Below are 26,546 nucleotides of genomic sequence, written 5' to 3'. Positions count from 1 at the left end.
CATTACCGCACCGCGTCGCCGTGAGGGGAACGGCCAGGCGGTAGCGGACTTCAGGCTCCAGAGGGCTTTGCGCAGCAGGGCGTCATTTGCGGACGTCATCGGAGGGCGCAGGAGGAGGCCCTCATCATCAGCGCGGGACGCGCGTGGGCGGCGCCGGGAGAAGCCTGGGACAAGGGCGGGGCCATCTGTGGCCGTCAGGGGCCACCTCCCTTTGGCTGGACGGGCAGCGATTGGACTGGTCTACCAATTGGTGTTAATTATTAAATACTCAGTCAAAGCTTGGCTCTGAAGTGACATTTTATATTGACTTTTGAACTTTACGCTCCGGGGCCATATTATCTTTTAGTGACTAGTTATCCTTTTAACCTCGTTGGGATTGTCATATTGAGCATTTGTAAACATAGACCCCCAAGATTTCCGTGCTGAGGAACATGGGCAAAAATAATCCTCCACTCTCTCGCCCTCTCACTAGGCAAAAAGCAGCCTCAACTACTCCACTCCCGAGTTTAACAGCGATCAACAAAATGTTGCAAAAAACTATAGGGGTGGTTGCGTCTGCTATAGAGAATACGGAAAGGCGCCTTTCACTTCCACCTGGTATGCTCCCCCCTTTGCCACCTGTGAATGTATCTTTGGCTATGGTAAATTCTCCTGATTCAATGTTAGTGTCCTCTTTTGCTGAGCTCCCATGTGCCCAGCTCATTCCTTTAAATCATGAGGTTGCGCTCACACAGCGAAGGCTGTCCCTTGAACCCCCTCCCCCGCCCAGTAGACTCTCCTTGACACCTACATTGTTGCCATCGAATGTAATTGATGAGATCCCCTTTTTAATTGATGACTCTCCAGGTCAGGTTGGAGGCGATCCCCCTTTAAGTCCTAATCCTGTATTATCACCTAGGCTTAATATTGTAACCCCGCATGTAACAACTAGAGGGCAAAAAGCGAAATGTAAACAAAATCATACAAATAAGAAAAAACTGCCTGCATACAACCCCAAAGTGAAGGTTAACCCAAACCAACGTAAAGTTGCTGTAAATCCCACTGGAAGGAAAGGGAAAACGGGCAAGGGCCAGGCAGATAGTGTTTCTGGCCAAAATAGTTTAGGTAAGCCAGAAGAGGATGAGAATTTTTGGGGAAGAATGGAGATTTTGATATCAACACTCTTAGAGCCTATATATTTAAAAATCACCACTATTGAAACTCAGGTAGCTAATATAGAGGAAAAGATGATTAACATCTACCAATCCGTCCAGACAGCTCCTACCAAGACATTAGTCCATCCATCCCCGGCCAATACGAGAGAAAACCCCAAGGGTTTGTCTTCGGTTACGGCCAACCCGGGACACCAAAAAAACAGGGAGGTCTACAATAGACTAGAACATATTAACCCAGTGGGTAACTTCAGAACCAGTGAGGCAAATTCAAGAGGCCCAAACAGGGGAGGTAACAATAATAGCAATACAAACTGTGATATAGGCAGAGACCAGACTGGCCAAAGGGATATCTCAAACAAACCCTTACCAACTTTAAACTTACCACCAGAAGCCACGCCATATACAGTTGTTAGCCAACGTTCCAGTTTTACCCCCCAATGTTTTTGAACACTGGTCGACATTGAGAAACAAATCCCTTTATTTTCTAACTACTAGGACTGGACTTAAAAACTCTCTGTTTTCTGAATTCGAAATGGCCAGAAGAGTTAGCTGGGTAGGCTCATCCACTAAATCCCTGAATGGAGATTGTGTCATCTTAACGTTTAGGACCCCGCATTTGGTACGAAACATCATTGAGGGAGGCTTTAATGGGGCGGTTAACACTGAGGTTATTAACATTTTACCCTTGGGTTTCTTTTATCGTCCCACAGATTTTGTAAGGTACCCAGGACCCCACCGCCTAGTAGAAAACTACTTGGGTCCTAACCAAGCAAGATACTGTGTTCCGACATCAAATCACTTTGAGGTTTTGAGTGGTTTAGAAACTAATGATTGACTGCAAATGGAGAACTTCGCAAATCTATCTAGCGAAGTAGTTCACTATAGTTTTATGCTCAATCAGGGGGACACCATGAGTGAGAGGGTGGAGAAGGCCAGGATTCCGGGGATTGAGGGTACCATCAATGGGATGGTGGTCTCTGAAGTTGGTTCTGAGCTAGTGCACCCTAACGGGTCTTTGTCGGAAGGTGTCAGCCCCCCTTTATCTGCTCCTACCCCCGTTGTAATCCCATTATGTTATATCACCTCCTGGAACATTACTGGAATCAAGTCAAAAATTAATAATCCACTTTGGCAGGACTTCATTCAGTCCCAAGACCTGCTTTGTTTTCAGGAAACTTGAAGCAAGGAAGCGGTCCATTTTAATGGGTATAAGACCTATCATACACCGGCTGCCGAGGCTGTGCATGGGAGAGCTAAGGGAGGGCTGAGTGTTTATCTTTCCAACAAACTGAATTTAAAAAGGGTTATAGAGCCTATTAAAGATACTTATTTTCAATTTTTGGTAATTGATCTGGATCCTGTTACTTCGATTGCCCTGGTTAATTTCTATAACAATATTCCCCTGGGTGAAGTATCAAATGTTATTAATAATATGTCTAAAGTATTGTCCTCCCAGGTTACAAGTAACAGGAAAGATGTGATGATTCTTCTGGTAGGCAACTTTAATTGTACTGTATGTAGGATGGCTGAAGATAACAGATGCGGAGTGTTATGAGAAGAGGGGATGTGTCAATCTCATTTTAATCATACTCCTCTGGGTGAACAACTAAATGAAGTACTTAACAACTTTGATCTTGGTTTTGCTAACAAATTATGCGTATTCCCATCCTCCTTACCTCCAACATTTAATGGTAGAGGCTGTTGTTCTACTATTGATTATGCTCTTGCCACTAGCAATCACACTCACAGAACTCATTCTTTTAAAGTTTCTGACAACGCACTAAGCGATCACTTCCCGCTCTGTATGGCCATCCTACTGCCAACGAAGAACACCTTAAGGAGTAATAAAAAAGATCGAGTACGAGAAAACGTATCTATTGGTAGTACAAATGGGTACTCTTTACGATGGGCCATGGTCGACCAAACAGAAATACTTAATATAGTAATCGGTAAATGTATGTCAGAGTTTGCGATATGCTTGGGCGAAGATACAGCCCCTGAAACTCTTCTTGCCTCTTTTTTAACTATTACAAATGTAATAAGGAACTCTCTCATGAGGCAGCGTAAAAATAATAGAGATCAGGGAGGATGGTTTAACTCTAAATGTACCCAAGCCTATGCACTCTTAAAGAAAGAACTGCTCAAAAACTCAAGAAGTATCACTGAGGTGAGGAGACTTAGGAGAGAATATAAGTTAGCTGTCAGAGACAGGAAGAACATGTTAAAAATTGAGGCCTGGGAAGCCTTGCACGTAGCATCTGTAAATAATGATAGTGCAGGCTTCTGGAAGATTATCAGAACCCCCTTTGTAGCGGAAGAGACTGGTCCCAAAATAGAGATAGCAATCCCAGAAGTAGACTGGATTGGGCACTTCGCTCAGGTATATGAGGGAGAGGAATTATCATCTTCCCCTTGCCCACCTATTGCCTATTCCAGATAAAGGAATTTGGCGTTTACCTTGGATGAGGTTGAAAAGGCACTCCATGCTAGCCAGGCTGGCAAGGCTCCTGGCCCGGACGGTGTCCCCATAGACACTTTTAAGGGAACCATTCCTCTGTGGGCACCCCTTCTGGTCCAGGTGCTTAATGCAAGTTGTATTACAAGATTTTTGTCTACCTGGGTGGAGTCCATAATCGTGCCTATCTTCAAACAAGCATTTGCAATGCAATAGGTCTCGCATTATTTAAGTTTGAGCTATTATTATTGTAAATGGCAATGTTTTTTGCTTTATGCTATAGTTTTCTTATGTACATAAAAAGCTACATATAAAGTATTTGTTGTTAAAATTATTTATGCAGTATTTAAATTTGTTTGCATAAAAGATTACAAGAATATCTTAGCAAAAAAGTTAAACTTTTTAATGGTAATTGACTAAATGTCCATTTGTACATTTTAATTTCAAATAGGTAAGTGTAAACATCACAAATATATTGTGCAAACAGTGCAAAATATTTTAGCCCTAAATATTTTTGTTTTACGAGGTAGTTTGTAAGAAAATGATTGTAAAAGGCAAACACTGTAATTAAAATGTAACATATAACAGTACAGTTATGGCTAGTAAACATACATTAGTAGTATAGTATAATTGTAAACAAGATGTAAATAAGACTACAGAAATTAGCATGAATTATCACTTTAACATCAACTTTACAAACATTTTGAAAACACGATCACAGCTGGTAATCATGCATTGGCTTGTTATTACAAGCATTTCATTTTAATAAATATTTCTGATTCCCAAAAACAAATATGAGAGTCTCTCAAAATAATGGCTTTTCAGTTTTAGTTGTATTTTTGATCTCCATGTCATCAAGTACTCATGAATATTACTGCCCCATGGACAGAGTCTGGCTTTACATGTCTACATATCAACATCCAATTCCATGAACACCCATCGCATGCCAGGGATGACCATCACCGCTGGTGAAGAGAAGCACAATTGGGTCAAGAATGCCCACAATACGTTGTGGTCCCATTATACCAGGGATGGGCTCAATAATGCCAAAGATGCCAACATCATGCCAAGCATTGCTAGACTAAAAGTGGGAATAATTCTAACAGGGACACCACCAATAAATTAAGAAGGAACACCATTACGCTAAGGCAAGCATTACCGCCTTCGGGTAAAGTCCGCGCTATATAAAAATGCATAAATACATGAATAAAGAAATACCGCCTTCGGGTAAAGTCCGCGCTATATAAAAATGCATAAATACATAAAAAAATAAATACCGCCTTCGGGTAAAGTCTGCGCTATATAAAAATGCATAATTAAATAAATAAATACATACCGCAAAACATCCTCGTTACTCTGCCGGCCTGCGACCAGGAAGTCAGGCAGGCCGGCGCGACACCCGGAAACAGGAAGTAGGAGGGCGGGAGCCTACCCCGCCTCCCACGGAAGAGCCGCGATTGGAGCCGTGTTGGGAGCAGGGAGCACCGGAGCAGGCAGGAGCCTACCCTGCGCCCCGGTGCCGAAGGAGGGAAGAAGAGTCCTGCTGCCGGGCCTTGCAGCTGAGGAGAGGAAGCCGGTGAGTGCGTTGCTGAGCGGCGGGCGGGCGGAGGGAGAGGAGCATGTAGGCGCGGGGGGGAGGCGGCCTGTGTATGTGTGTGTATGTGTGTGCGTGCGTGTGTGTATGTGTCTTGGAGTGCGTGTGTGTGACTGTGAGGGAGGGGGTGTGTGTGTGAGCGAGTGTCTGTCTGCGACGTGTGTGTGTGTGTGTGTGTGTGTGTGTGTCTGTGTGTGTGCATGCATGCATGCGCGGTAGGCTGGGAGGGCGGCGCATGCGCAGTAGGCTGGGAGGGCGGCGCAGGACGGAACGTGCGCGTTCGCGCAGCCAAATCCGACTGCTAAAAATCGTGCCAGTTTTGTGTCCCTCATTCCCCGGCATCAGACAGCTATAGAGTCTCTGTCCCTGTTCCAGGGCGAGACCTAAAAAGGAGTATCACGTATCTTAAAGTAACATGGTTTCTTGTGGATACTGAAATCTTAGCAGATGCTCAACTCTTAAACTGAGTGTTGTGTCACTGGAGTAGCAAGCAGTACGGATGAAGTACCATGCAGCGCCACATAGTGTGAGAAGATCGCCCTCTGCCATATTACATAGGAGGCAGGTGGAATCTGCTGCTCTATTCCTTTACCATAGCCGTTGTGGGGTTAAATATATAAGATTTAAATATTTCATTTGGATCAGGCAGAATCATGCGGTAATTGCCATTGCCAAGGTCCAATCAGGGTCGTTGCCCATTCAACGCCATCTTGTTGCCAAAGATCCTATTTCTTCCACAAAGCCGGGAACGAATATGGAGTATTAAGTACCAAGAACTTATATATGAGACACAATGCACTGCTTTTACTTGCCACGTCACCAGAATAGTCCTAGAACAGGTGTGATTAGAGCAAATCTTATTTTTCCTGGGTGGCTTATCACAGACACATCCACTATGAACTCCAGGAAATCAGTGTGATGGAATCATCCGCCTACTTGGAATATAACAATGGCATACATCCTGCTCTTTGAATTTGGGTAACCCGAATGTTTATTTTGTCTAATTATTAAAGTCTTACTAAAAACATTTTAAAGGTGCAGCCACAAAATAAAACTCTGAAAGACACTACATATTCGATTTGACATTCTCATTCACCGTATCACTGTGTGATCATTTCAACAAATGAAAAATACTTTATTCATACGGACACCATGGAGCGTGTTGAAAAGAAAGACATGTTTGCAAGGGCCTGAATGATTACCTGTGTAAAAATCTCACCAGCACGACATTCGAAGACTACCTCCGAATGTTCTGCTGCACACCATTTTTTACCAGATGTTGAAACCGTTCATTTATCTTTGTGAAAGATCAAATTCAAAACCACACATTTTTATAAATAATGAACCTTTCTGTAAGTAAATATTTTGTAAGAAGATTTGAAAAATTGTTGCCCATTTTTGCATATTTATAACCTAGGACCTAGACTGGTAAGTCAATCAAAGTCCTGGACATTAAGAGATCCCTCTGTTAAGCAATCCAGAAACAAAGAAAGTTGCTCTGTCACGGGGTGTTCATTGCTATGGACCAATGAAATTATCACTGGGTGGCACATCGCATACACATTAAAAGAAACAATTTGTGGAAGACAAAGTTGATCACATCAATTTATCAATTATGATCGTTTTTTCTTAGGCACTCCATGACAAAAGCAATCACACATGCTTATCACATGCTTATCACGATTGTCTTTCAGGGAACCCATGCTTCTCTTAATCCTGTAACCCATTGGATTCAATATACTGGATTCAATTACCATTGTAAGGACAGGACACAATCTTGACTATGTATGCCAGTTTATTTCCTGCTCCCCTTCTTACGGTATGGGGCACATACTTTTCTCTTGTTCTCTGTCCCTTCTAGTGCACGGCAGTAAACTGAACAAGGTTGATAGTGTTGCTATCATCTTTGAAAATGCCTTGGATACTTTGGTATATTGGCAATCTGGCCCAATCAACATATATACCTTGAGATTTGCAGGTTCCTGCAACGCTGTCATTTGTAGATAATTTAGCATACAACTCTTCCAATTTTATTCATCTATAGCTAACCTGCAACTGCTGGTCCTCACTTTATGGTGTGGCACTGAAGCAATGTACGAGTCCGACAACTTGGCTGCTTCCTATTCACCTTACAAATACCTCAATCTTTGTGAGGCCTCTACACCGAAGCAGTGCACTCTTTTTACTAAACGTACACAAGGTCTCATTAAAAATGCATAAATACATGAATAAAGAAATACCGCCTTCGGGTAAAGTCTGCGCTATATAAAAATGCATAATTAAATAAATAAATACATACCGCAAAACATCCTCGTTACTCTGCCGGCCTGCGACCAGGAAGTCAGGCAGGCCGGCGCGACACCCGGAAACAGGAAGTAGGAGGGCGGGAGCCTACCCCGCCTCCCACGGAAGAGCCGCGATTGGAGCCGTGTTGGGAGCAGGGAGCACCGGAGCAGGCAGGAGCCTACCCTGCGCCCCGGTGCCGAAGGAGGGAAGAAGAGTCCTGCTGCCGGGCCTTGCAGCTGAGGAGAGGAAGCCGGTGAGTGCGTTGCTGAGCGGCGGGCGGGCGGAGGGAGAGGAGCATGTAGGCGCGGGGGGGAGGCGGCCTGTGTATGTGTGTGTATGTGTGTGCGTGCGTGTGTGTATGTGTCTTGGAGTGCGTGTGTGTGACTGTGAGGGAGGGGGTGTGTGTGTGAGCGAGTGTCTGTCTGCGACGTGTGTGTGTGTGTGTGTGTGTGTGTGTGTGTGTGTGTGTGTCTGTGTGTGTGCATGCATGCATGCGCGGTAGGCTGGGAGGGCGGCGCATGCGCAGTAGGCTGGGAGGGCGGCGCAGGGCGGAACGTGCGCGTTCGCGCAGCCAAATCCGACTGCTAAAAATCGTGCCAGTTTTGTGTCCCTCATTCCCCGGCATCAGACAGCTATAGAGTCTCTGTCCCTGTTCCAGGGCGAGACCTAAAAAGGGGATAGACACGACCCGGGATGTTATAGACCTATCTCCCTGTTGGACTCTTTTACGAAGATAGCTGGGCGGAAAATTTTGGACCGTCTCTTGGACTGGGCTGATGACAATTCCATTCTATCTGATTTACAATATGGATTTCGGACCGGCATAGGAACAGTGGAGCAGGGCTTAAATCTTTTAATGTTGGTGGGAAAGTACACAAGGGCCAAGAAAGGAAATTTGTTCCTAGCCTTTGTGGACCTCTCGGCTGCATTTGACTGCGTGGTTCACACTAAACTATGGAGTCTGCTAGGACACTTAGGGGTTGATGAAAATATTATTTCTTTTCTTAAACGTTTTAATAGTGACGCGTCAGCTCGCGTCCAATATGGCCTGAAGGGTGAACGCACGGCTAAAATCCCAATTAGAAGTGGAGTCAGGCAGGGATGTGTCCTGGCCCCATTTCTTTTTAATTTGTATATAAATGGTTTGGAGGGAGACTTGTGCAGAGTTAGCTCAGATTCCCCGTACGTAGCAGGCCGTCCAATTCCGGCTCTTTTGTACGCAGACGATGCTGTGTTAATGTCTCGTATCCATAGTGGGTCTTCAGCGCGTGGTGGATAGTTTTACCCTCTTCATGAAAGATCTTGGACTAAGGGTAAATTCATCTAAAACATTCATCATGCGCTGTGGCAAGGATTTTAAGACCAAAAGGTCCATTTTTATTGCATGACAGAAGCTCGAGGCGACCAAGCAATTTTCTTACTTGGGTATATTATTTGCACAGAATGAGTCTTGGACCCAAGCTGTAGCAGCGAAGAAACTGGCGATGGTACGTTCTACTGTTGCCCTTAAGACTTTTGCCAAAAAATTGGGTACAAGACCTCCCGCTGAGCTCATCAAAATCTATAAGGCAAAATGTGTATCTGCTGCTATTTATGGGAGTGGGTTATGGGGCTTTGTAGACCAGACACCCATTCAGGTAGTTGAAAACTCCTTTTTAAAATATATTTTAGCTGTACCAAACAGTACCTCAAGTTATATCTGCCACGCAGAATTAGGCCTTCCATTCATATCTGACTTGATTAAGCTTGAGCCTGTGTTATTATGGCACAGGCTGTGGACAAAAGAGGAAACCAAGCTGAATAGGGAAATTTTGCCGGATATCTTGAAATTGAAAGGAGTAATGAGGATTTCCTGGCTGAGTTATGTTTTTAAGTTTTTCAAGGATCTTGGCAAACCTGAATACTTTTTAAATCCTATCACTATCTCAGACGTATCTAGAAAAGACCTGAGGAAAGAGGGCCTGACCCTGTTGGATACTTTAAGAACATCAACAGAGGTCTTAAAACCAACTGTCCTGCAACACCAGTTGTTATTAACTACTTTTAATATTCAACCCTATTTGGTTTGTGTCCCTGACAATTATGACAGTTTTTATTATTTCGCTTTAGGCTGGGAATCTTTCACAGATTGGTTAGTTTTCCAGCCGTTAATGACTGGTCGCGAGATCTGCAGCCTTGCCTCTGTGACGCTGTGTCTCCCCAAAGCACCATACACGTTGTTTTATTTTGCAAATTTTACAATACTATTAGGCGCAGGATTTTATTGCCTCTTTTGAGACAGATGGGTCTGCGCCAATGTCGTCCGGCCCTGCTATGCCTACAATATTTGGATAATGAAAGAGGCGTTGCAATAATCGCAGTCCTCCTGAAAAATGTGATATATTGGAGAAAAACTATGATCATGTAGTACACTTTATGCATAGTGATGATGACTTGAGTGGGAATCTCCCACTAATGAACTGTTGTATATGTTTTATATGTGTTTTCTTATAATATGGTGATCTTGTGAAATGAAATGTGATTAATTTTTAACTTGTCTGCTTTTATGATTGCTTGCTAACAATCGAATAAAGCTATTTTTGATTTGATTTGATTTTGCTGAAAGTTTGATCAGTGCTACTTTTTTAGTCTTGTACTTAGTATCAAAATAACTAAAGGCGCACACTTGATACCATAAGTCTAGAAAATGCCATATATCAACAAGAAACTGTTGTAACGAATTGCCTCTTTTTGTATGTTCCCACCAAAGTTTTAGACTGATGTTGCTGGTTTTTCAAGTCTGAGTGTGTAAATTGTTGTGGTGTACAATGTTTGCAAAGTTTCCCAAAGTCTCCGGTGCTCCTTCACACTTGCACTCAGGGTCTGTTCCTGAGACAGCTTTCTGCTCCCCCTGGGAAGACATGTGAACGACTCGCACAAAAGGACACATTAGAAACCTACAAGGGATAGTGGTGTTAACCTCTTTCTAGCAGGAAGCCAGACAGGTGTTGTCACTAAAGACGAGCTTTAAAGGAGAAGGGCAAATGGGAAACACTTTTGGGAGAGGGTCTGCTCTATTGTTTAGGCAGGTAGGGCGGCACTGGTGACAGAGAGGGGAAACTAGTTGTCAAACTGGTTTTCAGGGACTTGTCCAGCCCAGTTGACAGCCACACTGTTTTCGTCGTGGGAGCCTTACAAACAGAGAGGGGATCTGCCATCTTCAAAGTGGCCACAATTGAGAATTCTGAGATCGCCAGATGCCATACTTCGCAAGAAATGGTCATCCGAAGGGAGGTAACCTAGTAGTTCATTGACAACCTACTGTGTCCTGTCACAAGGGCGTTTTCTGGGCGTAAAAAGGGCACCCAGAACTCAGATCTCATTGGACTGTTGAAGACATAAGGACGACTGCCCTGCTGCACCAAGGAACTGGCCAAGAGAGGCTGCACTGACAATGCCTGCAGCTGCTAAACCTGGTGTCTAGTAAAGGATGAGGGGCTGTACCTGCTCTCTGTTAAGCTGGAAAAGCCTGCTGGTGAGAGTTGGTAGCCCAGATTCCCAAATCACAGTTCCTAGTCACCATGCAGCACCAAGGACCAAGATCAAAGGCTCAAAAGTTGCCTCCGTCTGCTGGACCCAGATGAGTCGTCAGAGTCCAGCTTGGTCACTGAGAAGGCAAGTTACCTCCAAAAGAAGGAAACCACTGAAACTACTGTGCCTGATGACTGGTAGCCCAGCGGCTACTGGACTCGTGCCCATCTTGAGAGGACTTTGAGGGACATTGACCCTTTTGGCAAGGATCGCTTCACCAAACCTGTGGACCATAGAGTAATGTGAGGAGCTCCCACATCAATCACATCATCTTAAAAAATCTTCAACATCCTGAATCATTTACATTAGGACTACGTCATAGAAGACAATGGCAAGGAGCCACTGACGCTGGAACTGAATTGGACTGAAGACTTTTTTTTACTTGAGGTAAATGTTTCTAAGGAATTTGCTGGTGCTTCTGACAGGCTCCCTGCGGAAGTTGGTCGCCTACAGCACCTCTAAGTGACCACAATACACCTAAGCAAGTTTTTACTCAAAACGTTTCTAAGTCTCAAATTTGCCGAATTGGCCACTGCTTGTTCGTGGTTAAGTAAAAAGTGCATATTTGCTGTGCCTTGTAAGTTCTGTATCTCCAGAGCCCTGCAGTAGATTTTTTTTCATTTTTGGTATCAAAAAAGATATCCAATTCTGCTTTCGTTTTTTTATATTTGGGGTTAGATTTCTTGAGTGTCTTGTGCATTCCTACTGCAATGTTTTGGTGGTGTTTAAGTGTTTTACTTTTCGGTCCTTTGTGCATGCCTGACTGCTCAAAGCCACACCTGCCCTGGGTTAAGCTAATAGTTAATCAAATGCAGCCTACTGGATCAGAAGGGATTGATGAGTGTAATTACACTCCAAGGTCACACAGTTACTCATTATAATACACCCCATTACCTCACATCAGACTTCAGACTGGATCCAGTAACTTTTTGAACAGTGCCTCTGCGTGCCAGTAGGTGGCCTCCTTCATGTCCACGTCGCCCACGCCAGAAGTTTTGTGCGTGGTGCCTATAGATGCACCACACTGGCACCAGTTATTTTCTTTCCTACCAAATAATTGCAGACCCGGAGAGACCTATCCCCAGTCATTTTTTGACAGAATTGTTTTTTTTTTTAACTTTGTTTTTTAATTATATTTTTCGAGACCTGTCTCTGTGTGTAGTGATGTCCTCCAAAAACCATTGGGGTTTAAGCCATGTGGATCCTATCACAGTCTGTGACAGACTCCTATTGTGTTTACCTTTGGTGCTTGTAGCTGGACCTGGACTTCAAGATGTTTGAGAACTGCTGCGCTGTGAACCCCAAGGCACTGAGAGAGCGCTTCTGATCACCCGACACCAGTCAACTCCATGATTCTCCTAGTTGAGAGGAAGATACCTGGCCCATTTGCTGAGTCGTTCCAGATGCTCGCCATCACACTCTAAGTCGTTGGATATGTCCACCCAAAAACAGCAAAGAAGTGGAGGCTCTCTTCGACTTCACCGCACCAGTCCAAATCTTCATATGAGGCACATGAGCAAAGTCACTGTATGCCCTGCTTACATGTGGAGACTGCCTCTGGGTCTGCTTCACACATCCCTGATTTCTCCTGCCTAACTTTGTTAGGATTATGAGGCCATGCACTACATTTTTGGGCATCCGACTCCTCTGAACCGCTTTCAGGCTCTGTGGGTTTCGTGTTTGCCCCAATGGATTTCCTCTCTCTGTGCCTGGGTCTGGTGCTGGGCTCAAAACTGCTCCGATCGCAAAAACGCGTCCTTCTCTGGAGCCTGTTCCAGCGACGTTGTTACCAGCTCTGCCGACCCCATGGTCCCTGTGTCCTGAAAAATGAATTCAAATAGAAATATTAGGGGGCAAGGTGAACACACATGAACCCAAGCTCCCGAGAGGTAAGCATGGTAGATCAGAGTAAACTTTTTGTTGAAGACTAAAATAAGAGACAGATAAGTTTCCTCCAGGTGTGGGTTTTTAGAACTTAAAGGCAGAATATATTTAAAAAGGGGCTAAACATAATAAGTGAAAGATGTCTACCTTGTGTAGCATCCCTTTTCCGTATTTCCATACGTTTATTCAGCCTACCCATTATCTCAATAGCGTAACTGCTTATATAATCACTGAAAAAAAACAAAGGTTAATGGTATGTTATATGTAGGTGAAAATGTCAGTTAAAACATACAGTTTTAAACAAACAAAACTACTGAAATGTTACTGGTTGTAGTTATCTCAACAAACTATAATTCATGCCCTAAAGTAACTATAATGCACGCATTGGCCATGGAGTGTTATCAGTGATGTAATTTCCGATGTTGCAGTAAAGTTATCAGTGATTTCATAGACTATATCTTGAGTAATGTAACATGAGATAATCAGCATTGCATGACATGGGGACGATTTATAGTTACTTTAGGGCACACGTTATAGTTACTTAAGATAACTATAACTGGTGCATTTCAGTGTTTTTGTTTGTTTAAAATAGTATGTTTTAACTGACATTTTCACCTAATTATAACGTCCTTTTTTTAAAAAAAAATTGTTTTTATTGTTGCATTGACGATCCAAATACATACATATAACCGTTACCTCATTATTGTACAACTTATCCTTCCATTGGTTTAAACAGAAATAGCTGAACAATGCAATTTTCACTTTTATCTTTTCCTCTTCTTATTACTGAAACTTATAATTAACTCCCCCCCCCCCCCCCTCCCTCCTCAGAATTCACTGAGCACACAATTCTTGGTCTTTCAGGCAATGTCTCATGTCTTTACATCGGTATGATTGTGATAACTGTCAACTTTCCTCCCCTTACATTGCGTATAGTGCGTATCATGATAACAGGTTCCGCATCCCTTCCTGCAAGTGAACCGGGGATGTTTTCTTCATTACCAATACCAAGGTGTCATAGGGTATTGAGCTCAGGTGCAGATCTCCAGATACCTTTTCCACTGTGGATACTCACTCAAAGTGCGCTGCGGCGTATGTTTCAAACTCCATCAGTATCGAGTTCCAGTCCAGTGAAATGTGTGTTTTTCTAAGGCCTCTACGTTCCTCCCTTTGTAGTTCCAAACCTTCCGCTTTCCCCCACCTCAGTACCTCCCCGTGCCACGTCTCAATGTCTGGCGGTCTAGCTGATTTCCATCTAATCGCTATCGCTCGTTTTGCCAACAGCAGAGCTAGATCTACAAATCTAGTGGCAGCACTCCTTTTCTTTTCTGTGTGGCCCAGACCCAAATTCTGTATAACAAGGATGTATAAGGCCTGCCTGGGACCACTGCTGTTAGAATCTCATGGATCGTTACCCAGTAATATCCAAGCTTGAGGCAGTCCCAGAACATATGCAATAGGCCTGCGTCATCCATGCTACATCTAGGGCAGGTATTCGCTGACTCTGGGAACATTGCATGTAATCTATGTGGGGTTAGATATGCTCTATGGACTATCATTAATTGGATAAACTTGAACTTTGGATTACGCGCCACTATTTTGGGGTATTTCAGCACCTTTTCCCATTCTTTGTCCCTGATAGCTCTGCCTGCGTCCACTTCCCAGCGGGTATGGAGGGGCTGCAGTGACACCGCTCTGTCTATTCGTATTCCGTTTGTCAGCCACTTCGTCAGATGACTACCCGTCCTCATCAGGTATTGCATTGTGAGCAACGTGTTTGTAACTGGTTCCGTACCGGCTCGTGCCCAGTGTGTGATAATGTAATGTGTTACCTGCGCATGTGTGAGGAATAGTGCCCCCGGGGTTTGGTGCAACCTGGTAAAGTCTGCGTATGTCAAAAGGGTTCCCTCCGAGAAAAAATCCCAGACTTGTGTCACTCCTGCATCGTGCCATGGTTTCAGTCTGCGCTCCGTGAGTGTACCTGTCCCTAGGGGGATTCCTAGTAACGGTATCGTGGGCGCGTATGTAGTGCGTTTATTAGTGTATTTTACCGCCGCCATCCAGTGTTTAAGTGATAGCCTGAGCAAAGGTGGAGCAGAGTCCGGTATCTTGACGTGCGGGAGCAGCAAGCAGTGTATGGCTCCTCATCCTATGGCTTCAGTCATGTTAAGTTCATGTAGGTTGCGTCCCGCTAACCAGTAGGCCAGCCACTGAAGCTGGCACGCAGAACCATAGGCAATCAGGTCTGGAACTCCCATACCGCCCCTGGCCGTTGGCAGTTGCAATTTTGCTAGACTGATGCGTCTCCTGCCTGTTCCCCACACTAGTTCCGTCAAAACCGTGTTTAGAGCTTTAAAAAAGGGCATGGGTATCAGTATTGGTATGTTTGTGAAATAATATATCAGCCTGGGCAGTACCACCATTTTTGAGATCGTAACTCTACCCGCCACTGAGAGCGGTAATGCGTTCCAGAAGCGAACTTGTGTCTTCAGGGTACTAAGGGCCTTACCCAAGTTACCCTCCAGTAGATCCTGCGACCGTCTATAAATCTGTATACCCAAGTATTTGAAAGTCTCGGGCGCGACCTGGAAGCTGTGCGGTATAAACTGTAAATGTGAGTCCTCAAGAGACCCATGAAAACAGTATCCATAGGATTTGCTCTCATTGATCGTGAGGCCTAATAGACCCCGGAAATCGCTGAATATCTCCTGCAGTGGTGTTAGTGGGCTCGTCATATCTTTAAGGAACAATAATATGTCATCCGCATAAGCGGAGATGACATGATGGGTATTGAGACTGGTTATTCCTTTGTTAACTGCCACAGTCCGCACCTTTATTAGTAAGGGTTCTAAGGCGATGATGAAGAGCAGAGGCGACAGTGGGCAGCCCTGCCTAGTACCTTTCGCTATTTCAAACTGCTCAGAAATACAAATGTTGGTACGGACTCGTGCTGTGGGGCCGTGGTAAAGTAATTTCACCCATGCAATGTATTCTGGCGGTATGCCGAATTTGTCCATTACTGCGAACATGTAGTCCCATCTCAGGGAATCAAAGGCCTGTCTAAGGTCCAGTGAGATACACCCCTCAGTGCCTCCATCCCTACCATCCTGTGTCATCAGCTGACTCAGTCGTCGTAAGTTTAGTGCGGTGCTCCTCCCTGGCACAAAACCACACTGGTCTGGGTGTATTATGTCCGTGACGCATTGGGATAGTCGGGTCGCCAGTAATTTACTGAGGATTTTGTAATCCGTATTTAATAAGGACAGTGGCCGATAGTTCTCTAGTTGTAGGGAGTCCCTACCTGGCTTCAACAGGGATACTATCAGTGCCTGTAACGTCGTTCCTGGCAGTGCATTACCTTCTAGGGCTTCCATGTACATCGTGTGCAGTCTTGGGGCCAGGATATCCATATACGCCAGGTAAAATTCAGCAGGCAGACCGTCCGACCCAGGGGCGTTGTTTCGTGGCATTGCTTTAATGGCCTGTCTGATTTCCGTTAGTGTTATGGGTTTCGAGAGCTCAGTCCGTTGTGTAGGTGTTAGTTGTGGGATTTGTATATCTGAAAGGAAGTGTTCCAAATTTTGGTCCGCGAGCGGGGCATGCAGGCTGTATAACTCAGTGTAATAAGCTTTGAACGTAGCATTTGATTTATATCTATTTGAGTTCGTATTATCAACCCACCTTAATCTTTCACTTCTGTGCGATAACGTCTTACCCATATGCATCACTGACGTTATCGACCCAGTCAATGGTCGTGAACAGAATATACGGTCAATTCTAGTGTGTAATTTGTGAGGCGGAGAATAAAACGTATACTCTCTATTAGCCATGTTCATTATTCTCCATGTGCCAACAAGTTCCCACCCGTCTGCCAAGGACGCCAGCGCCACAGCTTGCCGTCAACTGTCTGTTGCATGCAGTGGGGGGTGTGACCTATCAAGTGTGATATCCAATACCGCATTGTAGTCCCCTCCCACCACCCAGTCATGTGCCACCCATCCATGTGCCACCCATCCTGATAATACTCCACTGATATCTTGAAAAAACTTTGATTGCTCCGAGTTAGGTGCGTATATACATCCCAGAACTATGCATAAGCCGTCTAGTATCCCCCGTATGAACACAAATCTCCCTTCCTTGTCTACCTTACGCTCTAAGACTTTGAATGGGACAGTGTTTCTAATCCAAATGGCTGCCCCTCGGGAGAACGCCGAGTATTCTGTGGCAAATAATTGGCCCCTCCATTTCCGTAGTAATTTAGCTCCCTCTTCTCTATTCAAGTGAGTTTCCTGAAGGAATGCTATGGACACTTGACGTCTATGTAATTGTGCCAGAACTCTGTCTTTTGTGCACTAAGCCCAATCCTCTCACATTCCAGGCGCAGATTTTATAATTATTAGGAGTCGACATGGCAAAGAGTATTTTTCACATTAGACATTACCCTGAATCTCAACATAGACAACATTTTGTTATACAGTGTAAGTACTACATTTGTGCTGAACTCCCCAACTATAAGGTCCCTCCTCCTAAACTGTGAAGGACCAAACCAGAGTACCCAACTGGGGTATAAACAGATCGCAATTGTGCCTACGCCCTGGGGGGTGCGTCTAGTCGTCGCCTTCTAGCAGTTGTCTTACCAAATGTCCCACCTGCCCCACCCCCCATTATCAATATGTAACTTGGCATCGTTCCCCTCCCTCCAACCAGTCAGGCTGGTGCATTGCTACTTTACCACGCTGCTTCTGCATCTTCATTGTTCATAAGTCCTCTGCCATCTGTGCCGTGATGCGTGGAAACAATTGTACGCTAGCGTCCGTGTCTGATGCAGCCGTGTGGGAGCTGGCTTGACTGTTCGCGACCATGTCGTTATTCGCATCATGCGCTGCCAGTGCATCAGTCGTCAGGACTGCAATTTTTAAGGAGCTCCCCGCACCCGCCTGGTCTTGACTACTAGGGTGCGAGACCTCCGCCTCCATTGCTGTTTGTGGTCCGAGTGTGTTCCTGAAGCTTCCGGCGTTTGTTCGCTCTGCTCTCTTGGACGATCTCTTTGGGACTGGGGTGGCGTGAGCGACACCTCCATCCATTCCGAAGCCTCCTCCAGGGTGTCGAAGAAAAAGGTCTTGCTGTCATGGATGACTTTGAGCCGCGCTGGGAAGAAGAGTGAATATTTCATGTTACGCTCTCGCAATGTCCGTTTCACCTCCCAAAAGGATGCCCGGGCTTTCTGTACTGCTTGGGTGAAATCCGGGTAAATGGAAATTGTTTTGTTCTCATATTTTATTGGGGTTCTCTCTCTCTTGCAGTTTTTAGTATTGCATCCCGGTCTTTGAAGTGTAATAGTCTTGCTATTAGCGGACGCGGAGGGGCTCCTGGTTTCGGCGGTCTAGGGGGCACTCTGTGGGCTCTTTCTACACTGTACATCGGGGTGAGGTCCTCGGGGTCCATAATTGTTCTCAGCCATTCTTCCACGAATCTAGTCGGGTCAGCCCCCTCACTGCGTTCCGGTACGCCTAAAATGTGTATATTGTTACGGCGGGAGCGCCCTTCCGCATCGTCCACCCTCACCCGTAAACCTTTGACTTGTCTCTCCAGGTCCTCAAGTCGCGCGGAGTGTGCAGTCTGGTGGGGGATCAGATCAGCCAGCGTGAGTTTATGCTCAGCTACTCTTTCTGACAGTTTTTTGTGGTCATCTTTCAACAGTGAGAGGCCCATTGACATTGTTTCCCTCCTTGTTTCAAGTGCTTCTCTGGAGGCCCTGATTTCTGTAAGAATAAGGTCCAGTTTGGCTTCCTGCGCCCCCAGACCTGTCGGAGGAATGATGTCTTCATTGGAGGAGGCCAGGGGGTCTTCAGAGCCAGAGGAGGGCACCACCGTGCGTGACACTGGGTCGGTTCGACGGAGTCTGTTTCGCACCATTGTGTAGCTTGTTTCCTTTCGCTATGCAGAGACTCCGCGTCGCGTGGGCTCACCAATCCTCCGGCCAGTGCCCCCACCGAGTGCACCCTCGCGTTGCACCTGGGCTAGGGCAGCCCCACCGCCCACTTCAGTCGATCTGCCGCTGTGTCTGCTGGCGTTCCCAATCTCACCTAGTGTTCACTGAAGTGCTCATAACTGAAAAAGTGAAAGCGCCCAAGGGGCTGCTCCTAGCGCTTTCAACGGTCGCGCAGTGTTGCAGCGTCCCTTTTCCTGGTCCCACTTCAGTGCAAGGTAGGAGGAGAGGCGAGAAGTGTTCTACCCACACCAGCCCCGTGTGCTCCGATCATCAAGTGAGTTAGCGGGTGTAGACTATGAGGGGGTGCAACACTTTCAGGCGCCCTCCGGGTCACCCTGCCGTTCCCTGGATCCCAGCGGCCAGGCAGAGCTCACCTTCACCACGGAGCAAATGGCCGCCGTCTCCGTCCGTGTGCGTGTCTTGGACGGGCGCTCCGCTGCGGCTTCGCTATGGTCACCGGGACCCGCGCCGTATGGTACTGCCAGTCTCTGCTGTCTCTGTCACGGACAGGGGCCTGGTCGCCTGGCCTCCGGGAGGGGGGGGGGGGGGGGGGAGGGGCACGCGCCCTCCTCTGTCCCGCCGGCGCTGTCGGGTCCCGACGTCACGGGTGTTGCTGGCCTCGCGCTGATCGTCTGTGAGGCAGCGCAATCGATTCCCCCGAACGGGCAATTATAGGGGAACGCGGGTGGACGTGACATAACCCCGGCAGTGTCCCGGCAGAAACTTCCGATTACCATGCGTGGAGGGAGGGGGCGGTATGCATCTCTCCCGACCCTGATTCACTTCTGGTCCGCCGATGTTTTCACTGTGGGCCGGGGATGTTCTCCTGTTTCCAGGCCGCACCACCGCTCCAGAGCGGAGCTGTCGTCAATCAGCTCTCGAAGCTCGGATTTTCTTCCTCTCCCTCAGTCGGCAGATACCCTTTGCTCGGTATGTTCAGGGATGGGGTTGTTTGGTGCCAAGTTAACAGTTTTTTAGACGGAGCTAGCGCAGTTCACGTCCTACATGCTCGGCTGCTAGCCACGCCCCCCTTATAACGTCTCTTTAACCTTTGTTTTTTCATTGAATTTGTTGGTTTTTTTTAAATGCAAAGTAAGATACAATTTCTCTTCGTAACTTCAGTGTCACTTTAACGTTTGTTTCTTTTGTGAATTTCTATGTTATTTTATTTTTATGTGAAGTAAGATGTCCATCCCTTTGGGTGCACACAGCTAATGATGTTATGTTACAATACAAAGGGGGTCACTTCAATTTAAGGCAGACCTACTGACTTTGTCATAGAGTCAGAACACCAAAATATAAAAATAGGGCCTATTGGCTATATGAAGGGGAAGGCATATTAACACATATGTAGCAGACCCATTATATTTGTGGAAATGTTTCCAATAATTATAATTAAATGCATTCACACATTCAATGTTTAATAACTGACTGTCATAATTTTTTTTAATAAAGCCTTCAAAAAATAGAAAACAAAACTGCATGTCTTTGAGTATTTTCATTAACATTTCTTCAGGCCACAAAGTGCAGCCATAGATCACCTCAAGGGAGCCCTGCACTCCAGCTGAAGAGAATGCAGCTCCAACTCTGAGTGCTTTCAAAAAATATGGTTAAGATTTAATGACCTAGGACACTTACTGTGTGTGTTTTTTTCTTTTCATGTCGCTTGGGTTTTCTGCACTCCCTGCAGCCCCCATGATTGGTGATGCCCTTATCGCGTCAAGGGCCACAAACAGGGGAAAAAAATGATTAACAAAGAAGCCTTAGTGTATTTTGGGGAACTCCTTGCCAAGAATAGTGAAAAATAAATGAGCTGCTCCGGCAGCTGACTTATTATTCTCTCATTTCTGTTTTTTTGTTTATTATTGTGGGTGTCCCACTTCCACCTAGGACACACAGCTTTAATTTGTGTAGTGGGCTGTGGGGGCAACTCCAGGCCCCCAACCCCGCTGGTTCCCATTCCATGTGACCACGCTGGAGGTGACAACAGCATTTTAGTAAGAACACTGACATTGGGGTGCCCTAGTGCTCACCTGGAGCATGCTACATTTTTTTATGTTTGATGCCGTGGGGGTAGCCCTGCGACCTTTCGGACTCCTTTCAGAGAGCCCTATTTATGGAGCTGCACAAGAACCTGATTTTTTTTTTTTTAACACTGGGGGGCCCATTAGGGGGATTCTTTAACATTTTGACATTGGCACTGTGGGGGAAGCCCCAAGGGCCCTGCAGCCCCAACGGTTACCCTGCCAGCACACATCTTAGGTGCAGCAGGAGCCGGCATTAGTCACACCTGGTGGGAGCAGCTTTTCTTGCCCATGGGCATGCTCACACCCTTTGGTAGCAGCTTTCAGCTCCCTCTAGTTGGAATCACAGAAGTTCTTACAAGAACATGTCTTGGAAGATTGAGTCCCCAGGGCAACGTCCTGGGAGTTTTGGTCCCCTGTTCTTTCAACCAGCACATAAAAATAAAAAAAAGCAATTACCAGTCATCCTCCACAAATTTGCGGTAATTTAATTTTTTTCTTTCAAAACCAATTTTGGCCAGAGTGTGTGGTAGCCCTACCCTGCCTCCTATATGTTTTCATAAAACTTATTTAGAGGACAGGGGATTCAGTCCTCGAGTCCTAAAATGGCCGCCACCACATCTTTGGTGATGTAGTGCCATTCAGTCAGATCTTATCCTAAGATCTGTCTGCTTCCCGGAACCTCTGAGGCATTAAATATACAGAGCCTTGTTTTCTCAAAAACTACTTAAGTAATTTACCCCAAATCACTAAAAGCACACTTTGTGGGTCAAGATCTGGCTCTTTTCCGAATTTGGTGTAATTCCGTTTAGCAGTTTTTGCAGGATCGCAATTCAGTTTTGCTATGGAAAAATGAATGGGTAAAAAGCGTTTGACAGTACTACGAACCAGCGAGGTTGGCAGCAGCGGCACACTTGCTGAGAACAGGTGGACTTGTGGGGGGGGGGGGGGGGCAGTAACTGAGTGCAGGTGGGAGGGGCATGGACACGCACATGAAGAAAAGCGGGTTGTGCGTCAGAGGCAGCAAGCTGATCAGAAAGGCTAGGCAGGGGGGGGGGCAGTGGCAGCACAACGGACCATAAAGCGCTGGCGAGAAGGAGCCAGAGGAAGCTGGACACAAAGGATAGGAGTGAGGGGAAGGGACAGGGATGACGAGCTGAGCAAGGAGGGCATGCTGCAGTGGGTTGGCCACCCATTGGTGTGGATGGCGATGTGCAGTAAGGGTATCTGGGGAACATGATTAAAAGAATAAGCACTGAATAGTTTGGTGCTGAAATCAGATACAAACTAACATTAAAAGCACTGAAGTTCGCAGTTATAGTTCAGTGACTTAACCACTACAAATCACTAAAGTTTGGGGTGGAAAAATGACTCCATTTTTATCAAGGTAAAGGCTGAGAGCACCTGATGTGGTTTGCAGAGGTGTGTTTGGATGTTTTTGACTTAAAGCCTGTTATAAAAACAAAAATCTGTGAGAAAGGTCGAAGCTGCAGTTGACCATACATTAACAAGCAGTGTATATCTTGGCACATGTCCATGTTAGATAGTTTTAGTTCAGTGGTAAGGACAAATTCTATATGCTCTGCATGTTTATTTCCAGAACTTTACTAAGGATTTTGAGAACTTGCAGATTATTGTGAAGGTGCCAGTGCAGTTGTGGTTGGGTTATAGTTTCCGTAGGAAAGGCATTTTTTGCTTTCCTAATAACTTTGGTACTGTTTGAAGCTGCATGAAACTTTCCCCAACAAATTACATCCACTTTTGGTTATTATTGGCAAGTTTCGGGCCTATTTGTCAAGCGGCTTACACTCAAACATTTCTTTTCTCATTTTAATTACCATAGGATTTTATGATACAGAAACAATGCCCGAACACAATTGCTTTACATTTGACGCACAGGTAGAGCACTACTCAATAATTCTGCTTTTGTTAGTTTGATGTAAATCTATAAGTGTTTTTCGAGAAATACACGTTGAAAATTATGCTTGAGCTGAAGATGTGAAACTATAGAGACATCTGGACCGTACAGGATTTGCAACTCCATTCAGAAAAAATACATAAAGACACCCTGTTGGGCTAGGGAGATTTTTCTCCCTTGGTGCATTGTGGATTCACAAATCCAACTCCAGATTTGCAAATCTCCTGCATTCGGACTTGCTGGCCGTTACAAAACTAATTATGTTGCGACTGCCAATACTCAACATGATGAGCTGAGCACTGTTGGAAAATCAAAATTTTAAGAGGGCAGGGTGAACCTAACCTGAAGTACCCTCATTCCCTGGCCCATGTGTGGGGGAGGAGCCTAAGGGGAACTGGTTTTAAAATGAAAATAAAAAATATATTCTTATCTGAGAATCCATGATTCCAGTGTCAGATTTGCGAGTCCCACTCCTTTCCTGTGTCCTCTCGACCCACCTGGACCTCAGGATTCGTGATTACGTAATAAGTTTGACAAATCCTGTTAAAATAAATAAAGCTGTTGCTATTTTGACAAAAACTTAGCATTGACATTATCCTTGGGCCAAACTGTTTTTTTGGACGTGTGTGTGCCGATTAGGAGCTCTCACTGATAATGAAAGTCAGAACTGAATGCAGAATGAAGTATAGATTTTTTTTGTGCCTCCTTGATGCTTGTGCATTAATGTAGGTTCCAAAAATGTGTGTTGTATCAGCTGTTTCACTTGTGTGGATTTCTGTTGCTGCTCTTAGTAGTTTTGTTCATGAAACTGCTCGTATTGCTGTCTCAGTATTGCCATACGCTTAGTTAAATCATTTAGGAACTAGTCTGTAGCAAGTAATTTTTTTCTACAAGGTTTAGGATGCTAGTCTATCATTTTGTGATTTTGAAATGCAACTTTCACAATCATTCTTTTTTTTTTTTTTTTTTTTTACAGTTCCCCAAATGGTTGAGAAAGCTACTGAAGAACCTTCCGAATTAAACATGCAGCATGAAAATGAGGCACTAACTGTACATGAGCTGCAGGTTCTCCAACAACAAAGATCATTTTCATCTGAGAATCAAAAAGGTGAGCCCTGTAATGTTAAAATGTTCACTATACCCTGTTGGAAGGTTCTGTTTTTGTAAGGTAGTCCTGCCAAACAGTAGTATTACATATTCCTAATAGTGTTCATGGCTCACCTAACTAGCCTGCAAAGTTTTATGTGGTGCCACAAATAGCTAGCAATGCATCAGTCATTTGGAAAATGCATCAGTTGCTCTGTCAATCAGAGGGACATTTGCAGCTTTCAGTCTGTTAAAACCGGAGACCTGTATAAGGAAAGAGTGACATGTCTTCGATGGTTTAGTGAACGCAAGCAAATGTGAAGGCAATCTCGAACAGGCAGAAAGATTTCTAAAAATGAAAAATAAACCCAAGCATATTGTGGGATGTTTGTGACGAGCTGGAAAATTGTCCCAGAATATTGGTATATGAAAGCTTCTGGCTCCGCAAAGGAGCAGTGTTCTTTTTTAAATGGACAAAGTTGCTGCCTATCTGACCACTCATTTGATTTGATACGTCTTTCCCAGCAAGTTAGAGTTTATTTTTATTTGTTATTGAGCATATTTTGTGGGGGAAAAATTTGGAAAATTGGCCTTTAAATTATGATGCAGTAATTTTCTGCATTTAAAAATGATAATTTTGTTACGATTTAAATATAGGGTTTACATATTATGAACATTTTTGCGAAACTGAATAGTGACGTGACTTTTCTAGTGTTTGACTCCAGTGAAGATGCCTAGAATACAGGACTATGATTACAATTAAGGAATGTTTCCTGTTGACATGACTGAGTAGAATGTCTGAATTCTGCGCCCCAGTGCCCACCAGATGCTATGGAGGATCTGCATTTGCAGCACCACCTGCCTCATCAGAAGCCATGCAGGAGTTCCCAGCTTTAGCAAGATAACTCTTACTGATTTCTTGTCTGCAATGATTGAGATACCTAGGGCATGTAGTAACATAGAGGACCTTCCTGCAGGCTAACCTGCGATTTGGAACTGCAGAAGCTATCAAATATGGGAAGCATGTTTTTTGGTATTGAAGAATTCCTCTGAATGGCTTTGGAAAGCTGTGCCACCTTGCTCTGTATGTTTTTCTAAACAGTTCTGTGTTTCCCCTTCATTATGCTTGACAGCCACTCTCTGAGTGGCATCCGTCATCTCAAGATAAGTTATGTGGTGAGTGACTACAAAAGCAAAGAGATTCAATTCCAGTGGTGTAAGTCTCTATCTCTACCCTAGTGAATATACAAACTCCCACATCCCCCCCAGGACTATCTCATGCCCATAACTGGTGTTGAGTATGTGTTTGTATGGATGTGATTGGTTCTCAAGAGTGCTGCTGAATGGTAGAGTGGATTTCGACCCTTTTCGTTAGTGCGTACTGCAGAGAGAGGTGCTTCCTTTTGTGTCCAGCTGGTGATGTCAATCTATGATATCTCATCCTGAACATAGAACTACTCCTGTACCCTCCACGAAGTTTGATTACCTGGGGAATAGCATTTTCCTGTCCATGCCCTTTAACTTAATACAGGTTTCTCCCTGCCCAGGCGAAAATAAGCTATGTTGCTGCTATTTCCCAAGGCTATGGCAGCACATGCACGCCATTAGGCATAATAGCTTGACCATTTCAAAATGTGAGCTTTGGTTTCAGAAGCAAAGTGCAGAGAATTCAATCCCAGTAAGCCTTCTAGCCTACAATAACAGTGGCATTGAGGAAGAGGTCGAAGTTTCATCCATATCTGGGGACTGCACATTGATTATCTCATAGCTAGACTTGGGCTTGGTGAAGGATTGACAATGGCTTCTGTTTAAAGTCAGATCCGGTGATGGTGCAGCTGGAGTAAGGGCTGGTGTAGTGGGAACAGACAAGGCCTCCAGTGCTGGTTTGGAAGCCTAGAATCTTGCAGGGAGCCAGGCAGGTGGGGGTCAGTGTTAGGACAGAAAAATCCCTAGTATAGTAATGAATGTTTCTCTGCCTTGAGTGCCCCCCACTGCGATTATGTCTATATCCCTGGTGGTGAAATAGCCCTGCCTCACGGATTGTGGCCTGTTTGGACTGGGAGGGGTGCCCAAAGTGCTACCCTCAGAGTGGTGGAAGGCTACTGCTTGTGCTTAGATTTAAGCAGCGGGAGCGCAGTGGTGGCAGCATATTGTGTAGTGATCAGTAGACGCTAACAGACCCTTTTATCTGTGTCACTGGAGTAGGGGTCACAGGCCCACTCATGTAAAGTTCTGCTGCTGTGTGCTAAACTCACCTTTGGCCTACATCAGGTCAGCATGTAGTGCTGCACAGTGTGTGTGTGTGTGTAGTATATTCATGTGCTGGGTGTATGCCTACCAGTAAACTGTATAATACATGGAAGTTGCCCTTTAATGAAGCACTTAAGAACGTTCTTCTAGGCACGTGGACCAAGCTTATCACAGGGGCTCCTGTGGATAGGACGATTTCATGCCACCTTCGCCCAGCTCCGGGCAACCCTAAGTTCTTCAGCCAACACCCCACCCCAGGAAGTTTGGTGGTACAGGCCACTATGTCCCAAGACATGTTCACTTCCGCCCCTCCGAATAGGGAATCAAAGAAGC

General features: G+C 45.1%; 1 protein-coding gene across 2 annotated transcripts in view; it reads left to right on the top strand.

Annotated features, from left to right (window-relative positions):
* Positions 1-26,546, top strand: part of AHCTF1 (AT-hook containing transcription factor 1) — a 1,132,528-nt gene that overhangs the window by 726,806 nt on the left and 379,176 nt on the right. For both annotated transcript variants that reach the window (XM_078649035.1, XM_078649034.1), the window contains one exon: positions 23,854-23,985. In XM_078649035.1, coding sequence (XP_078505161.1) covers positions 23,854-23,985 — 132 coding nt within the window. The remainder of the gene's footprint in view (positions 1-23,853; positions 23,986-26,546) is intronic.

The sequence above is a fragment of the Lissotriton helveticus genome, chromosome 6, assembly GCF_964261635.1.
Source record: "Lissotriton helveticus chromosome 6, aLisHel1.1, whole genome shotgun sequence".
NCBI classification, from domain to species: domain Eukaryota; kingdom Metazoa; phylum Chordata; class Amphibia; order Caudata; family Salamandridae; genus Lissotriton; species Lissotriton helveticus.
This window is presented reverse-complemented; position numbering and strand designations above follow the sequence as displayed.